This window comes from Colobus angolensis, unplaced genomic scaffold, assembly GCF_000951035.1.
Source record: "Colobus angolensis palliatus isolate OR3802 unplaced genomic scaffold, Cang.pa_1.0 Scaffold27, whole genome shotgun sequence".
NCBI classification, from domain to species: domain Eukaryota; kingdom Metazoa; phylum Chordata; class Mammalia; order Primates; family Cercopithecidae; genus Colobus; species Colobus angolensis.
Window position 1 is genome coordinate 2,516,617 of NW_012115932.1, and position 25,298 is coordinate 2,541,914.

Below are 25,298 nucleotides of genomic sequence, written 5' to 3' on the forward strand. Positions count from 1 at the left end.
TTTTTTTTTAAAAAAAAAAAAACTCCTTTTGGGAATTAAAAAGACATATACTAGTATCCTAAATATTGAAAAGCCCCAGAGTCTCCTTGTAGAGGTAATGCCTGTTCTCCAATCTACATCCTGAGTCAGACAATTTTTCTGTTCATGGCCTTGGATTTCTTCTCTTAAAGATTAAACAAAACAAAACAAAACAAAAAAAACCCAAAAAACAAAAACACAACTTTACTCCTTAAAAACAACAACTGCTTTTCACTGATTGATTTCATCTCACAATCAAAACCTAGCTTCACCTGTCTTGCTATGACCGTAGGTTGATGGTTGTGTGAGTGGGGGTCTATGGAGAAAAACGTGGATACATTATTCTTACTCTATTTAGAGTCTACAGAAATGTTAGGGAGACTGAAGGAGGAATGAGGTTCCAAGAAACAGTTCAGATGTAGCTGGCATGAGTTTTACTTATATTTTAGAAGCTTTGTAATAAAAATGCTGAATGGACTACAAATATAAAGGGAAGATTCAACTTTACTTTCTACTTTGCAACCCAATCAATTAGCAAATATTGTTTGAGCTTTTTCTTGCCCTGTCATCATATGTGGATCTTATTCTCCAGCAACTTTCAGGGCACATTATCTTCCCAGCACTGACCTACAAGGTTTGATGAGAGTCACAAAAGGCCGTCACCATCATTTTGTCCTACCATATTTATCCAATCATCTCTCCCTATGTGTTTGAAGAACTGCTTTCTATGCCTGTCCTCTCCAGCCTAGAAGTAAAACATTTGGCTCCTTTCTATCTCCATACCTTCGCTCCTTTTGTCTTCCCCTTTTCTGGGGGCAATGCTGGCTTCAGTCTGTGCCCATTGACAATGCCTCTTTCCATCCTCTGAAGCCTGGTACTGAAGGGGATCGTGATGGTATGGTAATGAAGGAGATAACTCTCATTTATTGAAAGTGGAACAAGAATTTATTCAACCTTCATAGAAAGCCTCTTAAGGTATTCTTTCTATTACCCTCTGACAGATGACGAAACTGACACTCAGCGAGGTCAGCTAACTTTCCCAAAGTTTCCACCGCTGACTAGTGGCTGAGCATGGATTCAACCCCAGGCCTGTTAGACATCAAAGCCTGGCTCTTGAAAATCACACTGTTCTATCAGAAATAATTCCTGATACCCCAGCTCCTAATCTGATACCCCAGTTCAGATTCCCCAGCTCCTAATCTCTCTAATTCCTCTGAAAAAGAGTGCTAACCATCTGTGTCACCCAGCACAGCACAGAAGTACATACTGAGAGGTCATTCTGCTCTGATCTGAAGTGTGTTAGTCTTCATTCTCCATAGCTAGACTGCAGAGTTTTTGAGGCCAGTGATAGGTCTTAATCTCCTTCTCTAAGCTCCTACCATAATGTTTAGCAAACCACAAGTCTTGAGAAATTCATGTTGATGTGTTAATCTAAGATACAGTTACTGATTTTTAAAAGTACACAATTTGTATGATGAAATGACAAAGTCATATTTGGCATGGTTTATAAAAGTAGAAGACTTAATTTTGGTGTTCCATTTAGCTACAGACTTTTACATCCAATATATAAATTCCCAAAGGTCAAGTTTTGATCACTGTGAGTTTTTTTTATGTCACTTTTTTATGAATTTGCTCTTTCATTCCTGCTGGCTTGGACTTACATTTTAATTTTGTGATTAATATAATGAATCATGTCTAGTACAGACATTATCTCAAGTTATAGGCTGCTAGCAACATGAGGTTGGTCCTTATGTCCTCAGTCTTTTATTAGCTATACTCTTAGGCCCTTGGAAATATATAGGTATTTGCACATTCATAGAAAGAAACATTGGGAACCAGGGATATCATGACAAATATGCAGACATAGTTAACTCATCTTCTATTTTATGAGCTAAAAATCTTAGGACTATTCACCATCTGTTGGAGTCTTCTCTTTAGCATTTGACCTGAAATCTATAGCTAATAAGCTCAAGTTCACTGGCCAGTACTAGGCCCATTTATAAACCCAGTTCAATGTTTTGGGTAACGCAACCCCAGATGAGCAGGGAAGATAGTCTGAACTTTCTTTTGTTCATAGCATGTGTAGGTCAACTCATAAAGCCAATAGATACCCATACATGAACACAACATTAATTTTCATGTTTCAGCATTAGATTTTGAGACTCTGGGAACTCTACCCATAAAATTAAAGCCCAGGGATGCTTCAGTAATTTGGGAGGATAATCTGTGCTTGGCTTTGTGCTTACCCAAATAGGAAACAATGTTTTCAGGGATGTAGATGGAAACAGAAAAAAAAAAAAACTACAAGCATCAATAATCTAAGTCAAGTTGAGTTGGGTGATTTCTGAGAAAGAAGCACAATACTTCTCTGTTGCTGCACATTTCCCTAATATGCATTTATCACCAATCTACTTTGCCTTATCGGGGATTCAAAATATAGTGGCCAATATCAGCAAGATAAAATGAAGTGAAATGACAAAATCACTCTTGATGTAGAGATGATAAGTACCTATCAATGAAATCAGCATTGATTTCACTGCCTTCCTTCATACAGGCTTTACTGCAGGACCCAGATTTTGATGTGTGCATTCAGCTCCTAGACTTTACATCCTGGATCTTTCCCCACTGGCTTCTGAAAGCCCGGGTGACATTACTGATTGGAAAGGCTGAATGCTGAAAAAATTGATTGGAAGTTTCTTGCAGCCCATTTCTTGCAGAGCTGGATGTACAATGCAATAAATACTAGTTGTCCTGAAATGTATTTCTTTGGAGGGTAGTTTTATGTCCCAACTTCCTTTGTGTTTATTCAGCCAAATGGAAAATTCCACAATGGTAGACTTTGCATTCTAAAAAATCAGTATAATGAGGGCAGTGAGGGAAAGAGTAAAACAAACCAAAATAACGCTTGGGCACCGTTTAGTTTCCCATCCTCTGAGACATTCCTCAAATTTTTCATTTTTCTTGTAATATAAACTTCTTGAAATAGAGCTTACTGCAGATCATTAGAAGCCTTTAGTGTCACACTTTAAACACTCTTTACTTAGCAGCCCTATGACTGAGAAGAGTCACTTACATTTAGCATGGATATAATTAAACATGTTTCTGTTGAAAGGGGCATTCTCATTATAGCTAAGGACCACTTTAGAGTAAATTGAAATGGAAAGGAGGAACATAAATGAGGTATAGGTAGCAAGTAGTTATTTCCAGGGAGGCATAAAATGCCAAATGTATAACAATTATATTTTACAACCCCGCATTCTAAAGACTTCGTAGTATTTTAGTATATAAGAAGATTCAGCTGAAGCTTCGACTGCCCTACAGAACATTCTAGCACATACATTTTGCCCAGAGTCTTTTTAAAAAATGAAATTCAAACCACAGCAAAAATCTCCCATTTACAGAACAAAGGAATTAAACATTTTGAAAGAGTCTAGTGCTATTAATACCAGAGGCCAAGGCACCAAAAGCATTCTAGTCTGGAGAAAATGCGGCAGGAGGACCTCTTCTGAACCTCCTCTAATTTTAAAGTTGATTTTATGTTCAGATTAGATGATAGCCCTCTTACTTCTCAAACATATTATTATGAACCAGCATGTGGCGTGGTTGGAGATAAACCAGAAAGCCTTGCCGTTGTTAAAAACATGATGTAGGAGACTCTGAATCATATGAACTTAAACTAGGTTGTAAGCTAACGCCACTATATCAACGTAAGACATAGTAACTTATGTGATTGACTTTTACAGTGGAAAGAAAAAGGCTGTTTTCAAGCAACTGTTATTGCCTCAATGGAAAAAAAAAATCAATGAAAGTGAAATGAACAAGAGATTTTGTCTGAGTTGCAGTTAATACCACTGAAGAGCTATGGATATTAAAAGGTCAACAAATAAATTAGCCAGAGTGTTATGAAATGAATGATTTGGCTCATAATTTTATTGAGTGAAAATTGTTCGCTGCCTATTAGACCAGGTAATTTTTATCTGGTGCCTCAATTACTGTCCCGTAAGCAATAATATAGTTGTAAGAGCTGTTGGTTCGATCGCGTGACCTCTGAGAAGCTGGCTAGGACAGCTGACTTTACTATGATGGATAACTAAGCTTGGGCTCCATGAGGTGCCAAGCTTCCCTTTCCTGCAAGGGGATCTCATAAAAGAAACATTACAGCTTGATTCATTTTACCAAAATGTTCGACTTTTCAAGTGTCAGCAGTTAAGTATAAATTGTGAAACCAGGTATTTCTGAGAAGAGTTATGACAATGGCTTTCCCCTCCCTTTTTTTTGGTCTCCTGGCATTTTCTTCTAAATGGTGTCATGGTAATTGGTGAATGGGAGCCTGGGGTGCTTCCCGCCACAAATACAGTGAAAAATGGTGTCTGCACCCTTGTGACTATGACCTGCTTGGAGGTACAGAGCTGAACTTGGTAACCTCTGGCGGGATCTTCTTATTCCAATTCATTGTACTGGTTTAAGACCAACGCTGTGGGTTAGGTCCTGCTGAGTGCCTTGGAAATCGACTTTCTGATCAGGATAAAAGTCTCTGCTTAAAGAGAAAGCTCTGGACAGAGGTGCCTTTTTCAGGGGTAGGTTGTAAAGTCAGCACATGAAACAAAAACGGCCTAGAGTCAAAATTACCCTTGAAAATCTTTTAAGTCACCTTTAAGTCGCCAAGGCCTGGGCTTTAGAAAACACAAAAAGCCAAAAATTAACTACTTCTGTTTCTCTTTGTCTTTTGACCATGGCTTCTCTTTCCCTAGGCCAAGGCTGAATAAATACCGAGCTTAAAAGTAAAAGCACTGCTTAGTAAACAAAGAGATGTATTTGTCATGTACACATATGTGGATGTGTTTGTATGTATGTTTGGTGTGTGTGTACACAAATGCATGTGTATATTTCTATTTTTGGATGCATACTATAGGGAAACTTGAGTGATACATTTCCATACTATGTAGATACATAAAGGAGGCAAAAATATAATTGCTTTTGCTTCTTAAACTGTTTAGCATGAATATCATCGGTTATTATATGTATCTCCAGACAAACGATATCTGTAAATGATAATTCTCAAGGCTTTACAGATGGTCCTGAGTATAACTGCAATTAGAATCCACTGCTTCAAGACTGTTGGGGCTTCGTACTTATTACTCCAATGCTCCACTGAAGTGTTACTCAGGGCTGAAAATAGTGAGCAAGACTTAAGACCTCCAAGCGTCTCTGTTCCGAACGGCTTCAGTCTTTAAGGGGAGGATGTTGGGTGGCTGGAGGTAGAAATGAGTTCATTCCTTGGTTCTCCTGTCACCTACCCTTGAACTAATGAGTAATTATGCTCAATGCCCCTGTATGCAGGGTGTGATATGAAGTAGGTTAAACTTAATCCTCCCCATCAAGAACTCAGTGCTAAAAAAGAACTTGAAAGAGTTCCAGCACTGAGCTATTGGATAACGGTTATTGCAAGTCCCTCCCATAATGACTCTGCAGCTAAAGAGGGAAAGCATGGTACCCAGGGTTTGTCTGCATTTACAGGTGAGTTCTTCCTGCCACTTCCACCTAGCTCAGCCCTTTGTGAGCTAACCTCAGACGTAGGCCACCACTTGCCTCCTTCCCTAACCAGGCTGGAAGGGTTTTAAGATTGATATTGTAAATTGGCTTTTTTCCTTAAAATTTCTTAATTCTGGGAGGCACTGCTTAGGGATATAGGCTCTGGATCTGGAGTCCAATAGACTTGGCTCAAATCCATGTTCTGCTATGTATTAGCAGTGTAAACACATGCCTCTGTGTTCTCATCTGTAAAACAGCGTTAATACCAACACCTGGTTCAGTAGATTATATTTAGTTAGTGCTTATCAGGCAATAACCAGCAATATTATTAATAATCCCCATTTATTTACCAAGGAACTCTGGCAAAAATATATGCATTCTTACAGTCGATGTGTATTGAGTGCTATGTTTGAGATGTAATCCTATTTTCAAAACTCTATAAAAGACTCTAAATGGACTCCCGGTTAGGAAGTATGGGAAGTTAGGAAACCTCCACTTACTAGTTACATAAGCTTGAGCAGGTTACTTGTCCTCTATGAACCTCAGTTTCCTCATCTCTAAAATGGGAAGGAAACAATAATGACAAGCAGAAGAATTTGCCACAAAATAAGTCAGCTAAAGATAAATAACCTAAAGAGGTGAGAATTACAACTTTCATGAGGGCCATCGGCCTTTTAAGTGAAGCTACAACTTCTATCCCTAGGTAAATTACATGTGTAGGCATTTGTGTGTGCATATTCATAATGCACACATGCACGCACACATAGGAATTCTAAATGCAATTTCAGGGTTACACAGATCCAGGCTAAACTCCATGGATAAAAGAAATATCAGTAGTAGGGGATACCAACCCCCTAAACTGAGCATGTTATCAAATGGGGAAATGGAATCTGCCTGTAAGTTTTCTGGTAGATACAGGGGGAATTGGACCGCATTCCATAGCTTGTGTTTTTGACAAGAGAATACAGAGACAAAATGTTTCCTGGAATCAAACTCAAGCATGTTTTCTCTAAGAGCTGAATATACCATAAGTTTTGCCATTTGTTTCTGTGTTTTTGTCTGAGGAGGGTCACTTTCACTTCAGGATATAATGTTAATCGAGTTTCCTCAAATTAAAAAAGTAAATAAATGAGAAAGAGAGATAGTGAAAGTGAGAGAGACGCTAGTGTCAGTGTGGAAGATGAAGATGTTAAGTTTTTCTTTATCCTTTGCTGAATCCCTTAGTCATCCCCTTTCTGCTAGGAGGCAATGTGGTTATGCAAAGATTTCTTATTTGTATTTTCACTGATGCAACTGCAGGTTTTGAATTACTGGTAGTCTTTGCATAAAGACTAAAACAATAAAAGCATAATTAGAATACATTGTATACAGCCAACTCCAGTTTTATTTTGCCCCAGCTCTGTATTTATGATAAATCACTAAACATGAACGCTCTTTAGGGAGGGTGATTTTAGGTCTCATCTCTCCACTGAGCAAAAACAGTGCCTGTGACTGGAGTCTGAATTTCAATTTTGCAAGTGTACAGTTGAAGTGAATAATATTTGGCACAATGCAGTGCACAACTGAGCCACTAAATGGCTGATTTACTAAATTATTATTAGATGAGCCCTTGCTGTTCCAAATGAAAGTGCAGTCACTGTCTTCCTTCATGGTGTGTTCAAATTGTTCTGTGTTTAAATATTCAGCATGAGGCTAATGTGAACTGATGAACTGAGACTATAAACATTCACTTTCAATACAGATAGAGTGACAGAGATGCAACATATCATGTGGCCTGCAGAGGTGAAAATGATTTATATTTAAGGATGTTGCTGCCGACTTCCATTACTTTAAGGTACTCTTAATTAGCCTGGTGTTTGAAATGACTAATTCATGTGTACAGAGAGAGCTGCTTCATAGAGGCTGAGATTTTCGAATGCCAGTGAAGGAGTAGCTACCATGAGGATTTGCTACCTCTGTATTTCCAAGGAAGCCTTGAGTTCCTTCATGGCGGGCTGGCCACACAGCACCAGCAGACTAGCATGTCTGCCAGAGATACTATGGGGCTTTGACATTCAGTGTGCTTTTGGAGACCCACCAAAAGGGTCCACAATCCCTCCTTCCCACCATCCACCTACTGGTGTTCACCTCCCTTTTAATCCCAACCTACTACACAGCCAGCCACACTGGTACTTCAATCCCCATGTCACCAGCTTCTTTACTGACACCTGCTGGAATTAACAACAACCTTTTGCTCCTTGGACAAATAGGACCCTCCTCTCTCTTCCCCTTTGAGGGCAGTTATAGGCAAGCACTTAAAATACTGTGATCACTTACAGTAGATTAGAATTTTTTATTGGTGCTGTGTTGCCATAACAACATGAAGACAGCAGATGACTTAAGCTAAGCTTGCAAAGCAAAAGGCTGCTCATCTGGCAGTTAAAATGAATACAGTTCATTTCACAAGTTTCCCATATGGACGCTTAGTGTATGGTAATGAGGAGACCATATGGTGAGAGAAAATGCACTGAGAACAATTGGGTTCCACTGGCTGAGTGGGAAGTTGGGAGAGAAAACCCGGGTGAGAGATTCTGGTGTGCTCTCTGGGTTCAAGGTTTGGTGGAGGTTTGTTTGGGACTGTTGTTTTCCACAGGGATTTCGCGTTTCTTAATCCGTTCCTTAATATGTCGGCTGTGTGAAATGACAAACATCTTGCAAATTTTGCAATATCATTCATCACAAACTGTCAGCAGTGTTTGCAAATCTGACTTGCAAGATCTTTTAAATGTGTTGTTCTTAAAAGGCAACAGTACTAAGTTTTTAGACAAAGTGCAGGAAAATTTAAGCACTTCTGACAAGCAGAAACATTAACAGTAATCATTTTAAAAACACTCGCATCTTTTGCCTGCATGTTTAGCTGTAAATAATGCTAGAATGTATAAAAGCTTTAAAGTAAAAATGTAATAAATACTTTTTATTATGTTTCATAAAGGATAAAAAATGCTTTGAGCCATGTCTACGTGTTATCTATACATGCAGACGTATAGAGATGGATGACTCCCATTCTCCTTACTACTAACCAGATTGGGGACCTGGGAGGACAGCTTGAAAAAGGCTCTAAAGTCAATTCTGTACTATACATGCTTCATAAAAGATGAATATAAATGCATTAGTTAGACACGGTGAGCTAAATTAGAAGGTCAGGCAGGGCTGGGAGGGCTGAAAAATCACACAACCAATGAGTGTAATTACTCTTTTTTAAGTCTATTAAGTGGTGTTGTTCTATCAAGGCTCAGGGGTATAGGACATGAAGAACAAGATAAAGTAATGTGTATTTATTACTCCCACTGGATCAATTTACCAGATATTTTCAGCTCCATAAAGCAAAATACACAAATGCAGCCTTTGTTACTTTTCCCAAACTGCTTTATTTTCTCTAACAGAGGGGCTGGCTCTTGGAGAAAAGACTCATTTGCCCTGAGAAGGTCCCCAGGCCAAGCCTTCTCGGTAGGGAGATGAGAGAAAGCTGGTTAGAATCTACATAAGGTTGGGGGCCGGGTGTCTGCAGAGGAGACACCTCAAGGCAGAATTACTGGGGTCTTCACATCTGCAGGAGAACTGGGAACTCAACATAGTGAAGACAGTAGTGAGGCTACCCACCCTGAGGGCCTGAGTTTGAATCGTAGTTTTCCCACTTGCTAGCTGTGACGTCGTAGCAAGTCACTCAGACCTCTGGGGACTCTAACTCCTCATCTGTAAAATGGGGAACACCCATGGTGAGGGGATTAGTGGCCCCCATTTACTGGAGTCTCACTAGATGCCAGGGATGCCTCTTGGCATAAATTATCTCATTAACACCTAACAACAACGCCGTGAGGCAGCTGCTTTACAGAGGAGAAACCTGAAGCGTGGGAGGTTGAGTCGTGTGTACCAAGTAGTGGATCTCGTTTCCAAAACGCACATCTTTCTGACTTGAAAGCCCACTCTCTTGGCCTCTGTGCTCTTCGAAAACCTTAATAATGCAGTGCTGGGCTCACAGTAGGCATAAAGTAAACATTCCTTGCTTCCTAGGGTTCACAGCTGACACGCCTGACGCCAGCTAAACTCAGGGTGTGCTCTCACTGCCTTAGGGCTAAGGCTCACTGACCACTCATGAAGGCAACTAACATACTGCAAGGGGGCGGAGACACCGCTGACCTTGAACACAGAGAGCGCTCCTTGCTCAGTGTATCCGGATTGCATCACTGCAGCCATCAGCATCTCAGAATTTCTGATCGACCATGTTCCCCATCCCCTCCACCTCTAAATTACAAGAAAAGTCAACCTTGACCCCAAAGTTGGTCACATGTTCCTCCCCTTCCTGCCAGGATCCAGAGAGAAAGGCAAAACTGTATGAAACAGAATAGAATGCTGTGATTTAAAAACCTTAGCCTGCCCTTTTCTCCCTGTGTATATGAAAAAGGAAACCAAAAAACATCTGGGGTTAGCATAATTACAGTATTTTAAATTTGTGTGTACAGCAACCATCACTGATGGTGACTTTCAGGGACAAAATAATTTACAGAGCAGGATTCCGCCTGCTCCCGTTTTCTTATTTGGTAAATGGGAAAGATGTCTGCTGCCCCAGCTTCTCTCGCAGGAGGGACTCCAATAAAACAAAGCACGTCCAAATTTTTTTGAAAAAGAACAAGCCTGTATACAAAGGCATATTATTATGGAAAGCTGTCTGCTTGGTCTTTGGAGCAGTTTCATTTGACAGAATATGTGGGTGGTTGTATGAATCTAGCTTTGTCTATTCACAAACACATGGGTTTAATAAAGAGGAGTTTGTTTTTTAAGGTGTGTGGTCCATAGCTCACTGAAACACTCCTGTTTGACAAACACTGACCATGATCCTAAGAAAGGCGCAGTAACAATGGACAGCAGGAGTATAAATCTCCCCAGTCCACAGGAATACCTTGTGCTGGCTCCATCCGCCACTTCCTGACCCTGCCCTTGAACTCTCTCCACTTTAACATTCAAAGCCAAGAGGACAGCCACTTGGCTCTGAGTCACACTGAGAGCTTCCTGGGGTGGGCTCCGGCCAGGCCGTGCACGATCAAGTGGCTAGATGCAAGCTGTGGAGTGTTTCCTTAACACACAAATCCATTGTGTCCTTGATTACTCTTTCCAAACCCAGGAAACAAGGGTTGGGAATTTTACCATCAGGGACAAAGTGACACGTGCCTATGCTATTTGTTCAACATTTCTGAACATAACATGCAACCATAAAAGTGTTTTCAAAAGTAAGTACACAAACTCAACCCCAGATTCCATTTCTTTCCTTTCCTTTCTAATCAGAAAAAGGACTGTCTGGTTTCTGTAGACCTCAACCATTAAACCAGATTTGTCTTCTAGCTCTGTTACCCAGGCTGGAGTGCAGTGGTGGGTATGTCTCACTGCAGCCTTGACCTCCTAGGCTTAAAGCAGTCCTCCCACCTCAGCCTCCCAAGTAGCTGGGACTACATGCACACACCACCATGCCTGGCTAACTTTTTTCATTTTGCAGAGATAGGGTCTTGTGATGGTGCCCAGACTAGTATTGAATTCCTGGCCTCAAGCAATTCTCCCACCTCTGCTTCCCAAATTGCTGGGAATACTGGCATGAGCCATGGCTCACTAAGTATTTTTAAAGTGGCAACTATGGGCCAGATGCTATGCCAAGGACACCCATGAGATGACCTCTCTTTATGCTTACATGATCCTATGATCCCCTATGAGCTAGCATGATTAATTATCCCCATTTTATTGATGAAGAAACTGAGGCACAGAGGAGAAATCACATGTTCAACTGCTCACCAGGATTAGGATTTCCTGTTCTGCAGAGATTGGGTGGAAGAGCTCTCAGAAGCAAGGGTCCCATTGTCACTCAACTGGCAAATCACCATAGCTACCTTTTGTTAGCTCTAAATAAGTCATTGAAATGTAACTTGAAAAGGTACAACATAGCACCGTCCCCATTTAACAGATGAAGACACTGAGGCACAGAGAGGTAAACAATTTTGACCTAGGTTGCACACCTAGCAAGTGGCCAATGTCTGAATTCCACCTTGTCCAGCCTGACTCTCCTCAATACCTCCAGTGGACTCTAGAGATCAAATGATAAAGTAAGTGCTAAAGTGAATACAGTGCCCAAATGGGAACAATGGGAAGAATCTGGCATGGTACCCCTGCCTTTGTTCTAACACTAAGACAGCTAAGGCACCTACCATTAGTCAGACCCACATCATTTATATCATCATGCTATAAAATTACCAGTTGTCCCATAGGAAATTCATGGGACCATGTTCTTGCTAGACAGAGGAACCTAATGGTAAATCTCTCCACAGACCATCTATGCCATGGGTAGAGACTGCTGTTTATTATTATATTATTTAATCTACTAAATAATAAATAACCTGTAGATGATGTAATTGCTTACCAAGAATAAATTGGGTTGGAAAAGGAAAGGGAAGGACAGCACTTCAGTGGAAGTGAGGTTGTTCTGGGAAACTGAAAGTTGAAACTGAAGGCATCATCTCTGAAAACTGAAGGTGTTTCCCCCCTCAGTTAAGATGCAGGACACATGCCCTTGCTCATCACAGTCCTTCCTCTCTTGGAGCAGTTAGCACCCCTCCTCCCCATGCGCCTCACATCTGTGTAGTGACCTGAGGGGTGGATTTTTCCCAGACAGGGCCAGTTCTGACAGGTGGCCCTGCCTACAAGGGCAGCCAGCACACAGGTAGGATTTGATGACGAACTGGTCCCCCAAGGAGGTTCACTGAGCTAAGAAGGATGGCAACTTCATTTTCACAAGTATTTTACAAGGATACCTAGACCTGGAAATGGCACATCTCTAGACTTACTGTGGCAAGAAAGAGTCCTTGAAACTAATTCAATTTAATGTTAATAATTTTTACCTGTGTAGTAAATGAAGCTTTTTGCTGTCAGTAAACAGTGAATGGAAGCTCAACGAATTCCATACTTTGAGCTTCCTTCACATTTAACTGCCCACTTCTGAGTCCTCACAGAATGTTGGTTGCACTTTTCTTTAATGTGCTATTATTTTTGGTTATGGTTAGTTGTGTTTGGGACTCTCTCCCATATACAGCCCAAGTTCCTGAGGTACAGGGATGGGGACATCCCAAACATTCACAACAGGTATGCAATAGTCAATAAAGGTCAGTTTCCTTCTGTCTGCACTGGCAGTTAGTGATGTATCAGTGACATACATGACTCTGTCTTGAATTTTTGTTTAATGTCTCTCATAGTTGTGCCTATTTTCCCAACTAGGTAGAATGCCTTAGGAGAAGAGAGGTTGTCTTTGCCCAATCTCAGGATCTACCAATACATTTTGAGCTCTAACTATTCTCCTCTTGCCAGGACTAAGTACGGATCCTCATAGACAGAAATTTGGTGTTCCTTTCTCTTTTGAGAATTAGTAAGATGTAGCAATTAAGTAGCTCAGACTCTAGGGTCATGCTGCATAGGTTGGAATATCAGTTTAGCAATTTACATGCTATGTGACCTTGGGAAAATTATTATTTAATCTCTCTTTGCTTCATTATTTTCTCTCTAATATAGGAATGGTAATAGTACCAACATCAGAGCATTGTTGAGAGGATAAAATGGCATAGCAGATATAAAAGTAAGCACGGTGTTGCCTGGCACATAAGTGCTTGCTACTTTTATTATTGCTTACCTTATAGCACCAAACACACAAAACACAAAAATATGAGTTGTTTACCTATGAACTAATTTTTTATCAGCAGCAGAGTTTTCTGCAAATCACTCAAGTATAAATTTTCAGAGACCACAAAAAGGCAGTATCCTCACCTTTGGCAAACGCTCAGGGTCACCAGGGTGCCGAGGAATGACCTTCTGTAACCTCTGGAAACCATAATCGATGGTGGGTTCGTTGAGTGCTGCAATAAAGAAGTCACACGATTAGTACATTTTCAAGAAATAAAGCAGAACATGGCTTGTAACACTAATGGTATGGAAATAACCAGGAAGTCCAAAGTTTAATTGATATTTTTGAATTGGATCAGAAGATGATTACGTGAATGATCTCTTTGCTGAACTTCCCACCATCTGCTTTATACCACGATGGGGAGTGACCTGCCCAAAAGAACATTAGGAGTAGGTCTTGAACAGTGTTCCTTTGGCCAAATTCTACACTCCTTATGTGATCATAAATAGAAAGTAAAATGGTATTTGATGTGAGATTTTTAGGATTCACTTTAATTCAGTGGCTCAGGTAAAAACACTCAAGGGCTTGCCTGGCAGTATCTGTACCCTGTAAACAGCAGGAGAATTAAAAGTATCTGCTTAACTGCAAAATCCCTAGCGGACCTCAGCTGATACAATATCTTAGCACAATTAAGCATGCAAGAGGCTGGTGAGAGCAGAGGAGAGTGAGTAGAAGTGAATCTTCCCGGTATGGAAAGCCGGTGCCACCCTTGAGAGAGTCTGCAAAGGGGATGGGTATTGAAAATGCCCTCATTCAAAACCCTCACATCTGAAATGATAGATCCTTTCACCAGCATTGATATTATTTGGAACCAGCGTCTGTGAAGTATAGCTTAGAGCAGCCGAGTCTCCAAAAATAATCCTTGAAAAGACCAAAAGAAGAGCAAACCTGGAATAACATTTGGAGACAATGGACCTTGCTGTGTGCACACTGACCATACACTCTTCAAAGCATGCTTAAATTAAACACAATATTAAGTGGACTCTGGTCTATCATTTTCAAAATTTCTCCCTGGTATATGAAATATCTTCAGGCTGTCTCACATGAAACAGTGGAGATGCAGAACATGGCAGCTCCTATCCATAGCCTTCACCTCCCTATATTCTCTAAGTAAGGGGTAAGTGGGTGTTTTTAAAATTTCTTTTCTTTTTTAGTGTAATCAAAGTGTTCAACCACATATTTTCTCACATGCTGAATAAAAAAGACAGTCTGTGTAGTTCTGACATTTAGCTATACATTAAAAAACAAGTTGCCACACGCTTTCATTAAAATGCATTTCCATTAACCTAAATTTTAAAAGTAAGATTCATACTAGTACTAACTTTTAAAAAACTGTATTAAATTCAAATAGGTCCCAAGGCTAATGGAAGCAATTTGTATACCAACCCAAACTGACTGGCCCACTTTTCAAAATACAGGTATGATAATCTTGTGATTTTAAAAGGACATTTAAATTGAAAGACTGTGAATTTAGTACATAATTATACCAATAGAACCCTTTAACTTGTCAACTTGTAAATCTAAAAGGCTATCAATCATTTCTAAAGAGGAAATAAACCTTAAAATTCCTTGATTGACAGTGCTTACTTTTTATGTAAGGAAAAAAAGAAAGGAAAAAAAAAGGCTGCATAAAGTGGCCAGAAATCCATTTACAAAAGTACATTGTTTTACATAGGTGAGTAAAAAGCCAATAATTACACCTCCAAAAGCACATAAATCAGAGTAAGTACTTTTTCTTCACTTGTATATTTTAAGTTAGATGAACTTTAGGTAACTTTTTATTAAAAAGATTTTTTCCCCAAATGCAATGCTTACTGAAGTCATTAATAGAGTGGCATTTTCATTTAAGATAATGTCATCATTTTTGCAAATATGAGATTTAGTCAACCCTCCCCCCCATTTCCAAACAGCAAACTTTCAACCTGTCTCTTGTGGAAATTAACTAAAATTACACCCAGGTGTACCAAATCTTTCTATCTATACTAGTATATGAGTTAGGACACAATATTTATTATTCTTTCCGTTTTATGAATTTCTAAACCCTTGAGAAGAATTCTTTTCTCAAATTAGACTTGTAGAGAAAATGCCATAGAATTCTTTATTAAGGGAAGCTGTTACTTGTAAAATCCACGGTATTTAATCAAGAAATGCATGAGAGAGACAGGAATGTGCACCAAGGTTTATTTATCATATCCACCCCCCACCCATAATGCTACTTGCCAACAAAAATGTTTAACCATAAATAGTAGCTTTAGACAATTAAATGCATCATTTTAGTATCTGAAAACATAATTCAGCATCCTGAAAATTCTAATTCTTGGTTTTACTTTTCAGTCTAAGGTACCAATAAAATTGGAATTGTTGTCCCACCTCTTCAATCATTAGCATAATAAATTCCTATTGTGTCTAGAAATTCATGGTTGTTAGCTGAATGACTGTCTGATGTATGGCGGGGAGGGATATGTTTCTCCGGCTATATGGCCAACTCACAGAGGAATGACTGACAATATCAGCAATTAAAAGAACCAATTCAAATATCATATGGAACTAATAGCTAAAGAGCTGAGGAGAAGTCATTCTGCTGTCACAGAGTAATTGAATTAGACATATTAAACTCATTATTCAAAGAAAAATAAGGATTTACTCCATGGACGTGTACTATGAGAGAGGAAATATTTAAAGAGTAAGGCAAGGGTTTTTAACTTATGTCCCATGCCTTTATGACTTGCTGTCTGTTCATAGATATAAACAAGTTAACTGGCCCTCAACACAGGTATTGAATATTACAATGGAATTGTCCAGTGCTGCAGACAAAGCTAACATTAAAGATGCTAGACAAAGCTCACTGTCCTAGATCCAAAGGAACCTGATGATTTATCTGATTGCACTGACTAGAGAAAAAAATTAAACCAATTACTGAGTGCGGGGGAGCCATCTGACAAAGATTGTTATTTTAATTGCCCCCACAAAAAATATATTAAATATCTGGGAAGTGAGGGATGGCTAATTTAAGGCACCCCCGTGGAATAGAATATGATGCAATCCTCAAAAGCAATGACATAGGAAAAAATATTTACTGATATATTGCTTGGTTAAAAAGTAGATTACAGGAGCACGTATACAATATAGTTACTTTTTTAAACAAACATATAGAATAAAGAAAATGTGTCTGCGTATAAACTGCCAAATAGTAGTTGTTTCTAAGTAGTGGGTCTTAAAGTGCTTTTCTTCCTGCTCTTTTTGCTGTGAATTTTCTAAATTTTCCACACTGAACATACATTACTTTTATAATCAGAGAAAAAGGTTAAGAGCAAGAGATTGTTGCTGAGATGGAATCGGACCTGCTTGTATAAAGTAATGACATAAGAAACTATGCTTTAAAAGGGGTCTGTATACCCTTTAATAACCTTGCATAGGTTATTACAGACCATAAGAAAAATAAGTAGTATACTTTTGGCCAGTTGTATAAATATGTGACTATTCATAAACTCTCTGAAAATCAACAGAGAGGGTAACAGGGAGAAATCATAAAGAATGGTATATTTATTTCATCAGTGGGGGTAGTCATACCTTAGGGACATACATCTACTCTGCAAGAATGTAATATAAAGTTAATCCTTCAACAAAGTGACCTCATTGTACTCAAGCGCAGGGCTCAGGAGGCACCAGAAGAAATGGGACTAACCAATTTTTTTCCCCCCTCAAACTTGGGACAATTCCGAGAATCTGGTAGAGCAAGAAAAAAAAAACCTTAATTGGACACAATTAACCACAAATAAAGAAGCATGAGCATCTTAGATTGAAAAAGAAAAACAGATGAAGCTGTAAACTGCAAGAGGAATGGAATGATGAGAACAGCTTGTGTGGCCCTGCTTCCAAATACCCAGTCCACACTCTCTGAAAAGGGGTTGAGAGGGCGTCACCCTAAACCAGTTAGGAATGGTAACTGAATAAGGAAGGATTGTAGGTTTAGAAGAATTCGTTATCCCAAATAGAAAAGCCTCAATGTTTATATCATGAGAATAAAATGGGGCCAATGTATGCATTTTAAAAATTCCAGAAGACATTATACATTTATTCAGTAATCATTTTTAGTGCTTTACCATATGCTCAAGGAGAGGGGGTGGCATTCGTAGGAATGAACTGTTTAGTGTCACAATACCATCATCAGCCCTTAAAAACAAACTTTCTGAAAGGTACACATAATCCAACCCCCAAAGACAAATGAAATCCTCTACTTGCAGAGCTGGGACGTAGCTCAGCATCTCACAGTCGGGTCCTCCTCATAGTCACCACCTCTGCTCTTCTTTCTGACAAAGTCTAGGGTCACAATATACTTAATGGGGATACATTAAAGAAACATCAGGTTATTGAGGGACCACAGCAATTGAATTCAAGCTGTCTTCCCCTGACCCCTTCAAACTCATTTACTGGTAGATATTTACTGAACCCACATAGTAGGACTTCGTGGGGTTGTGTACAGCTTATGGAGGGGTACATCTGAAACACTTCCTGCAAATGCATAAAAAGCAAGATCAAATGCTCCTGAACAGGAGAGCAAGCTTGCAGGGTGATGTCTCAGCTGAGATTTCAGAAGGATGCCCTCACCCACAGCTACGATGTGATATTGCGGAATGGATGTTGGTGGGATGTATCTGTTGTATGCACCAGGATGCCATTTCAACGGTATCAACATTACTACTTTTGAAAAAAAAGTTTATGAAATGGTTAAAAGAATCAAACCGTTTTATTCTGGCTTTATGTTGGGACTGCTTATAGAGGGGCTTTAGGTTCCTTCCAGATCTCATCATCTCAGACCCCTAAAGGCAACCAGTAACTTTTATTCCAACCAGTCTCTCAGCCTTTCTCTTTATGGGCTTCAATCCAGGTGGCGGTCAAGACAGAACAGCTCTGGTTCTACAAAGTTACAATCTCTAATGTCCAAATGTGCACGCAGCATGAAATGCTATACGCAAAGAAAATCAAGATAACACAATTATTTTTTATGCACTCATACTAATCACAAGCTTTACTCTTAATAATGAGTGAATTCTAACCAAATATATATGTGGCCTTTCTATGCCTATAGTCTCTTTTTCTTTTTTAAAGAAATCCACTTCACAAACACATCAAATAAAGGAAATTCTCTGTAAGGGGGTTTATTTGCAAATTAAACTCATATAGTCAAGCCAGATGTATTCTCAGTTATGAAAATTGATTTTTCTCTTTTTGGAGTTTCCTTTTAAAGGAGTCACTCCTCCGTCCCCCTTAACTTCTTGAATACTTATTCTTGGAAACAATGGAAATGAGAGGCTGCAGAGTTCTGCTCAGAAACACCAGGGGAAAAGTGCTTTGGGTGCCATTCCAACATTGGCTCACAGAGTTCCCTGCTTTTATAGCTTAGCGACTCACTGCCGTGCTTTCACATATTTCTGGGGTTTTAATTTCCTTTTTTTAATGGTTGTGTGACATGATGTCATTTTGACTGGAAATAAAAAGAAATGCAGATATTAGGAAGGCAATATTAATATTCTATTGCCATTTAATGTCCAAACAAATATCTAGACTCTATGCCAAGTAATAAATAAAACCTCATAGCAGAGGCAATGATAAAACTAGCACCTGGGTCTCCAAGCTTCCCTGGTGACTACTCTATATTTGAACTAAAGGAGTAACAGCAGAGCATTTCCCTCCAAGGCAGATCCATTCTGGGCATGAGAATTATTACATATGTGTTAGGCAGAGACTTTTTGTTCCATAATGGCCCCATTTTCCCCTCAGTCACTAAATTAACAACCAGAGGTAAACAATAAAACAGCAAGTTATCTTCACGAATCTATCTTTAAGACTGAGTTTAAAATATATAAACCGAAAAATCAACCAGAAACCTAAACAAGGCCAGAAATACTGTTCATGAGGAAATTTGTTGCACTTCCAGCCATTTGGATATTTCATTACCTGCCTAGATGTTTGATGCACAAACGGCATGCCAGGTCACCTCTTCGGTGGAAGCGATACACTTCCTAAGAAACCTAACACCAAATTCCTTGCAAGTGGAGCTCCTGCTTTCCTGTGAAACGCTTTTACAGCTGGGTGCCCCTGCCTCTGGAGCGAGTGAGGCTCAGAAGGGCTTCAGTGGAGGACTCACTGAACCACAGAAAGCTGTAACTTTCTGCAACAAGGGTGTCAAGACGAAGCCAACATAGGCACACTTAACCAATAAAGAAGCCAGAGGAAAATTTCCAAACTGCCTCTGAACACGCCCTGATGTCTTATTTGTAGTCTTTGGGTCTCTTGATGTGTGACAACAACTTTGAGATTCAAAAATCAAGCAAGGGAAGCAATACCTCTCTCTACCACAGGCACAATCAGAGATATTAGGTGGCTTGAGTGGCTAAGTCCTTTTTACAAAGAGTGTAGCCAGGGCAACATGGAAAGGAAAGGCTGAAGACAGAAGGTCAACTGAAAAGCAAAGAGCCTAGGAGGATGAAACAAAGCAGGGGCACTCGGAGGAAGACTGATGAGGGAAGATCCTCAGGACTGTAGCTTGGAGTGCAAAGAACTTGCATATGCTTGGAAATTAACAACTCTTGGAGAAGTAAAAGCAATCAAGAAGTGGAACAAAGAATTAGGAGACTTGCTTTTGTTTTTCAAAATGAAATCACCTTACTGGTTTTCTAAAGCTAAAAGTAATGTTAACATAATTATTATATTTAAGAAAATGTTTAAAGGTGGCGAAACCTCCATAATATCCCCATTCATGTAGAAGCATGATTGATATTTTAGTATGCTTTCAAACATTTTCACAATACTATTTTATATATTTTATAAAAATATAGATTATATACATGCTCATACCTATCTCTTTCTTTTTGATGTTTGTAGCTGCGGTAGTATTATACAGATAGACATAATTTATGTAACAAATCCTCCACTAACTAGAATGTAGGGTTTTTCCCCCAAAATTTTCACTGACTTAAGAAGCATTATAATGAGCACTTCTCAGGATAAAATAATATGCATATTTCAAGTCTTTCAGTATACATATCTCCTAACTATCCTTCGTAAAATGTATGCCAATTTACATTTTGACAGGTTACTTTCAAAGGCATCTGCAAAAGAAAACTAATTTTTAGGATTTTGCATCTTGAAGTCAATTATTCTCTAAGTTATAAGGACCTCTGAAGATTGTAGGTGTTAACAGGCAGTCACTATGATTCCTTGTAGAGGTGCCATTTTAAACATACCCTGAGGTCATGTAAGACTCTTTTCAGTAATAACAGAGTACTTTCTAGAAATTATCTCCTTGGTTCCTACAATGTGCCCTTGACATAAATGTTAAAAATTACTCCTAATTCAAAGGTGGGAAATTGAGGCACAGAAAGAGTTGGTTGCATAAATTAGCACAGAAGCCTCATTGTTTATATTTTTGCAGCCCTTTATTCCAAGATGACTATTTTATGTTAATATTGATGAACCTCAATTTGCAGCACATTAACAAGTCCTGATACCAATTAAATTAAACTGCTGTTTTTACTAAATATCTGTGAAACAAAATCCCAGCACTAACAGGAATCTCTGTGCCTCAGCTCCTGACATTTTACACATGAACAAGCCATTTCGTGGCCTGATTTTGTTACGTAAGGCTCACCATGTCAACCAGCACAAACCTTTCAGGGAGGCCACCCTGGTATTTTAAATTTGCCCCCAAATGCTCAAGAAACTGTTTTCTGTCTCATCAAGTTCTTCTTACAGGTCTAAGCCTACAAGGAGCTCTCAAATGCTGATTTGACTTTAGAGAGAAAGAGACACAAATGCTGTCTTTGAGATACATTAAACCAATTTATACTACAACTGGTTGGCATTTTCTGGATGTATGTGAGAAGTTACTGGCAGAAGTGGAGCATCTCTTCATGAACAGACCCCTTTCTTGCCCTGGAGGGCTAACACTCTGTCTAAAATGGGAAGTAGGTGAATCTCCAATAATTAGGAAAAATTGTACTGCTCTCTAAGTGAACTGCAGTTGATGAGAAAACCTGCCTGTTACTGTGTATAATGTACTCTGAACAGCATGGCCTTCCGGGAGCCTTAATTTAGATTCTCAAATTTGATCCAAGTTTAAAACTAAAATTAAATCCCTCGAGCAAACAGAAGTTTAATGTACACGCATTTTATTTTATTTTATTTTATTTTATTTTATTTTTTGCCTTTCAATCTTTTTTTGTTTTGGGTGTTTTTTTTATTTGGATCATTTATGATTAGGTTTCAAAGCCAAATTTGCTTCTTTAAATGAGAAGAGAAGAATAATTTCCACTGTGTAATGGATGATGGCATTTAATATTGGAGACCAACATATTCTTTCTTAACATTTAAGGATATGTCCATAATTCTCTTCCCTACTGGCATAGTTTCTGATACAACTAGAGTAATATTACTTCTATAATTGTTCTTCAGATTTCTTCCTAAAGAGTTTTGACATTAGCTGTTATCGAGGAGGTAAAATCACCCAGCCTGTCTGATAAACATGTTTCCTTACATCCCCACCCCAGCAAGTGCTGTGACACTATACTTTTATCATCCCGTGTGTGTTCAGAATGAGCTTAGAACAGCAATTGCCGGGAATACGCAGGCGATAAACCGCATTGATTTAACACATCTTGTTTTCAATCATGCTTGGATTTTCTGAGCACGCATTTTTCCTGTACTCTGGCTTGTAGCTTTTATCTGACGAGCTGATCCCTTTTCACTGGAAAATGAAAAGGTCGCACAATAAGACACGGTTTACTGGAACTTGAACACGCACCAGGGAAAGTATTTTAGATAAATACTGTCAGACATAGTGGAGCTGAATTTCAACAACACAATTGCTAAACAACAATACTTATTACTCTCCTAGAACAAGCCTACCAGCGACTTATGGCTCTCAGCAGGGGACAGCACCAAGTCAGGCTCCAAGGTGAAGAAACCCTTCCCTGAGCCTTGCACTGACCAAATGCGGAGTTCTGGGCTGAAGTCCTACTTGTGATTGTTAATATCATGGTTTTATGAGACAACTCAGCAAATGACTCCCACTGTTCACAGAGTCGTTTCCTCCGAACCAGTGGACAGGTTTCAGAAGAGTTGTAATGAAGTTACAACAGAGCTCTGCAGATGGTCCCACTGGGAAGGAAAAAACAAATCCCAAGAATGGTGATAAAAAAGTGACTCCAAATCATCCACTAATTCCACTAATAAGACAGGAAAGTACTTGTAACTGGAAGATATTAAAAGATTAAGTGATTATTTGGTAACATTTTAATGGAATTAAAGAGAACTTATAACAAGTATGCCATGGGGAAGAGAGCTACAATGGCCTTGCAGATAAGCCTGGAAGTTTTTATCAGCCAACGCTCCAACTTAAATAGCATCTTGATTTAAAAATAAATGGAATCAGGCTTCTTCAGTATTGACCTAATGTAAGTGATTATTTTTGCTGAGCATCTTGATCCTAAGAAGTCTCTTCCCCCAACTATTACAGTCTAGAACCCTTTTCTTTTAATACACATTTTGTTTATACATTTATTGTCTACTTTAGAGCTCCTCAAACTTTCTCTGTTCACAATACCCTGAGTATCTCAGCAATCTCTTCAAAGCATCCCTAAGCCAAAAGCAATGCCCAACAGTTCTGTTATTAACTACTTAGATGCGAACAGCTTAACCTTTATGCTTTAGCAACTTAGTAGGACATACATATTTGAAAAAAAAATAAAGAAATTGACAGAAAAATATAACATTTTGTTTCATTTTAAAATAATCACAATTTACTAGTGAAACATGTGTTCCTGGTGGGCACCACACAACTTTGCACACCTCAGAATCAGACTAAACACAGCCACCCTCATTTTCGATTCCATATTGGTTTTCACATGGCCCTTTTTTTTTTAACCACAGTAAATGCTGAAAACCAGGTTTGCAAAGGTATGACACCATCAAAAGAATGCACTATAAGGCTGGGCACGGTGGTTCACACCTGTAATCCTAGCACATTGGGAGGTTGAGGCAGAAGGATAGCTGCAGCCCAGGAGTTTGAAACCAGCCTGGTCAATATAGAGAGACCTCATCTCTACAAAAGATTAAAAAATTAGCCGAGCATGGTGGTATATGACTGTGGTTCCAGCTACTTGGGAGGCTGAAGTGAGAGAAGAAGAACTTGAGCTGGACAGGTTGAAGCCACTGTGAGCCATGATTTCACTACTGCACTTCAGCCTGGGTGACAGAACAAGACCTTGTCAAAAAAAAAAAAAAAAGCAGTGTAATGTAATATTGAGTTTTGAACTACCTTTAGACTGGTAGTTTATCCAGTATCTATCTGATGTACTTGAAGAATCGCTGTTTCCCTCAAGTTTAAAATATCTCACCGCATCCCAATAAGTTTGTAGGGACACCTTGGTCGATAAGTTTAGAAAATATGGATTCACTCAGAAGCATAATATGAAGTGCCACAATGAATTACATTCATTCATGTGTATCTTGTATTTTAATAATTACAACAGCAGAAGCAGCAGCTCACACTTCCTAAGGACTTACTGTGTGCCAAGCACTTTATATGGATTAACATATCCTTCACAACAACTCTACAAGGAGGTACTATCATTATTCCCATTAGACACAGAAGAAAACTGAGGCTTGGGGAGTTAAGACTTTGCCTAAATCCACAGAGCTAATGAATGTAGGGGCTGGGATTCAAACCCAGGCAGTCTGCCTCAAGAGCCCTACTCTGAACCTGTTAATTAGAGCAGCGAGTTAGGCCAACCAAGGGCTCTTCAGAGCAGATCTCTAATAATTTTGGCTTCTAGGACTTTTGTGATACTGTTTTTGCTCTTCAGGTATCCTATCTATAATCTGTTTTGGTCCTTTCCTTTGTCTCAATTTATATTCCATGAAAACACTCCAGAACTCATTTGACTTCCAGTTTCCTAATAACATACTCTCCTTCCCTTTGCCCCAACACTTTTGGAGTAAGACTGAGCTAGATTGCAGCCAGGCTACCTAATTGACCGGATATATGTTCCTTTTGGAAAAGTCACTTACATTCTTTAAGTCTTCCTCAACTATAAAGTAAAGATTTAATGTGCTATTATTTGTACAGTGATTAGCACATAAATACTCAAGAGGCAGTTGTTATTACTATTAATAGAATACAGGCCATGTGCTAGAAACAGGGGCAGGTGCAGTGAATACAGGACTAATTAGACATATTTACATATTCCCCACTCTCAAGGAACTCCAGAGTCTAGAGGGGCAGAAAGACACAAACAGAATCCTAAAACAGTGTGGCAAATACAACAGCAGGAAGATGCAGGGTTCTAGAACAGCGGGTGTGTTATACTTGTCTCTGGGACTCAACCTTCCCCCTTCCTTTACGCTAACTTGGAATTACAGTTCAAAGAATTCTACCACCTCTGGTTCTCAAATATTACCCTGAAAATGAGTTCCATCTGGGGTAGGACACAACCATTTCAAAACAATATAAGTTCTGTGAACAAAGAAAAAGATAGGTAGGAGACACCTAATTAAGAAGGGATTCATTTCCAGACTTGGGATGTTTTATACTGTTTAATTAATTAAATAGAATTGCAGGTTTGCTGTATATAAGGCCCCATGCTTAAGAAGATAAAAAGAAAAAGATGTACAGCATGCAAGTCCAGTGCCCTGTGCATCCCCAGCTGGAAATGATTCTATTTGAAAAACTCTTCTAGGCACTGTGCCATACCCTTGAGAAGAACATAATCCAGTGGGGAGATAGGCCTGTATTTGGCTACCCAAAAAGATACAAAACTGTAGCATTACTAATATAAAATAGTACACTGCACCAAAGGAGGAAAAACTAATTCTCTGTAGTAGAGTCAGGAAAATACTTAGCTCATATATCTGAGTTGGGTATGGAAAGATAAATAGGATTTTTCTACTGAAAAGGACAGGAAAAGCATTCCAGGCAATAGGAACAGAATGAGCAAAG

The 25,298-nt window shown here is 39.1% G+C and overlaps 1 protein-coding gene across 1 annotated transcript in view; it reads right to left on the reverse strand.

Moving 5' to 3' along the window:
• The window catches only part of EBF1 (early B-cell factor 1), a 403,442-nt gene that overhangs the window by 21,631 nt on the left and 356,513 nt on the right, over nt 1–25,298 (reverse strand). The window contains exon 11 of the mRNA XM_011947685.1: nt 13,384–13,472. Within this exon, the coding sequence (XP_011803075.1) occupies nt 13,384–13,472 (89 nt within the window). The remainder of the gene's footprint in view (nt 1–13,383; nt 13,473–25,298) is intronic.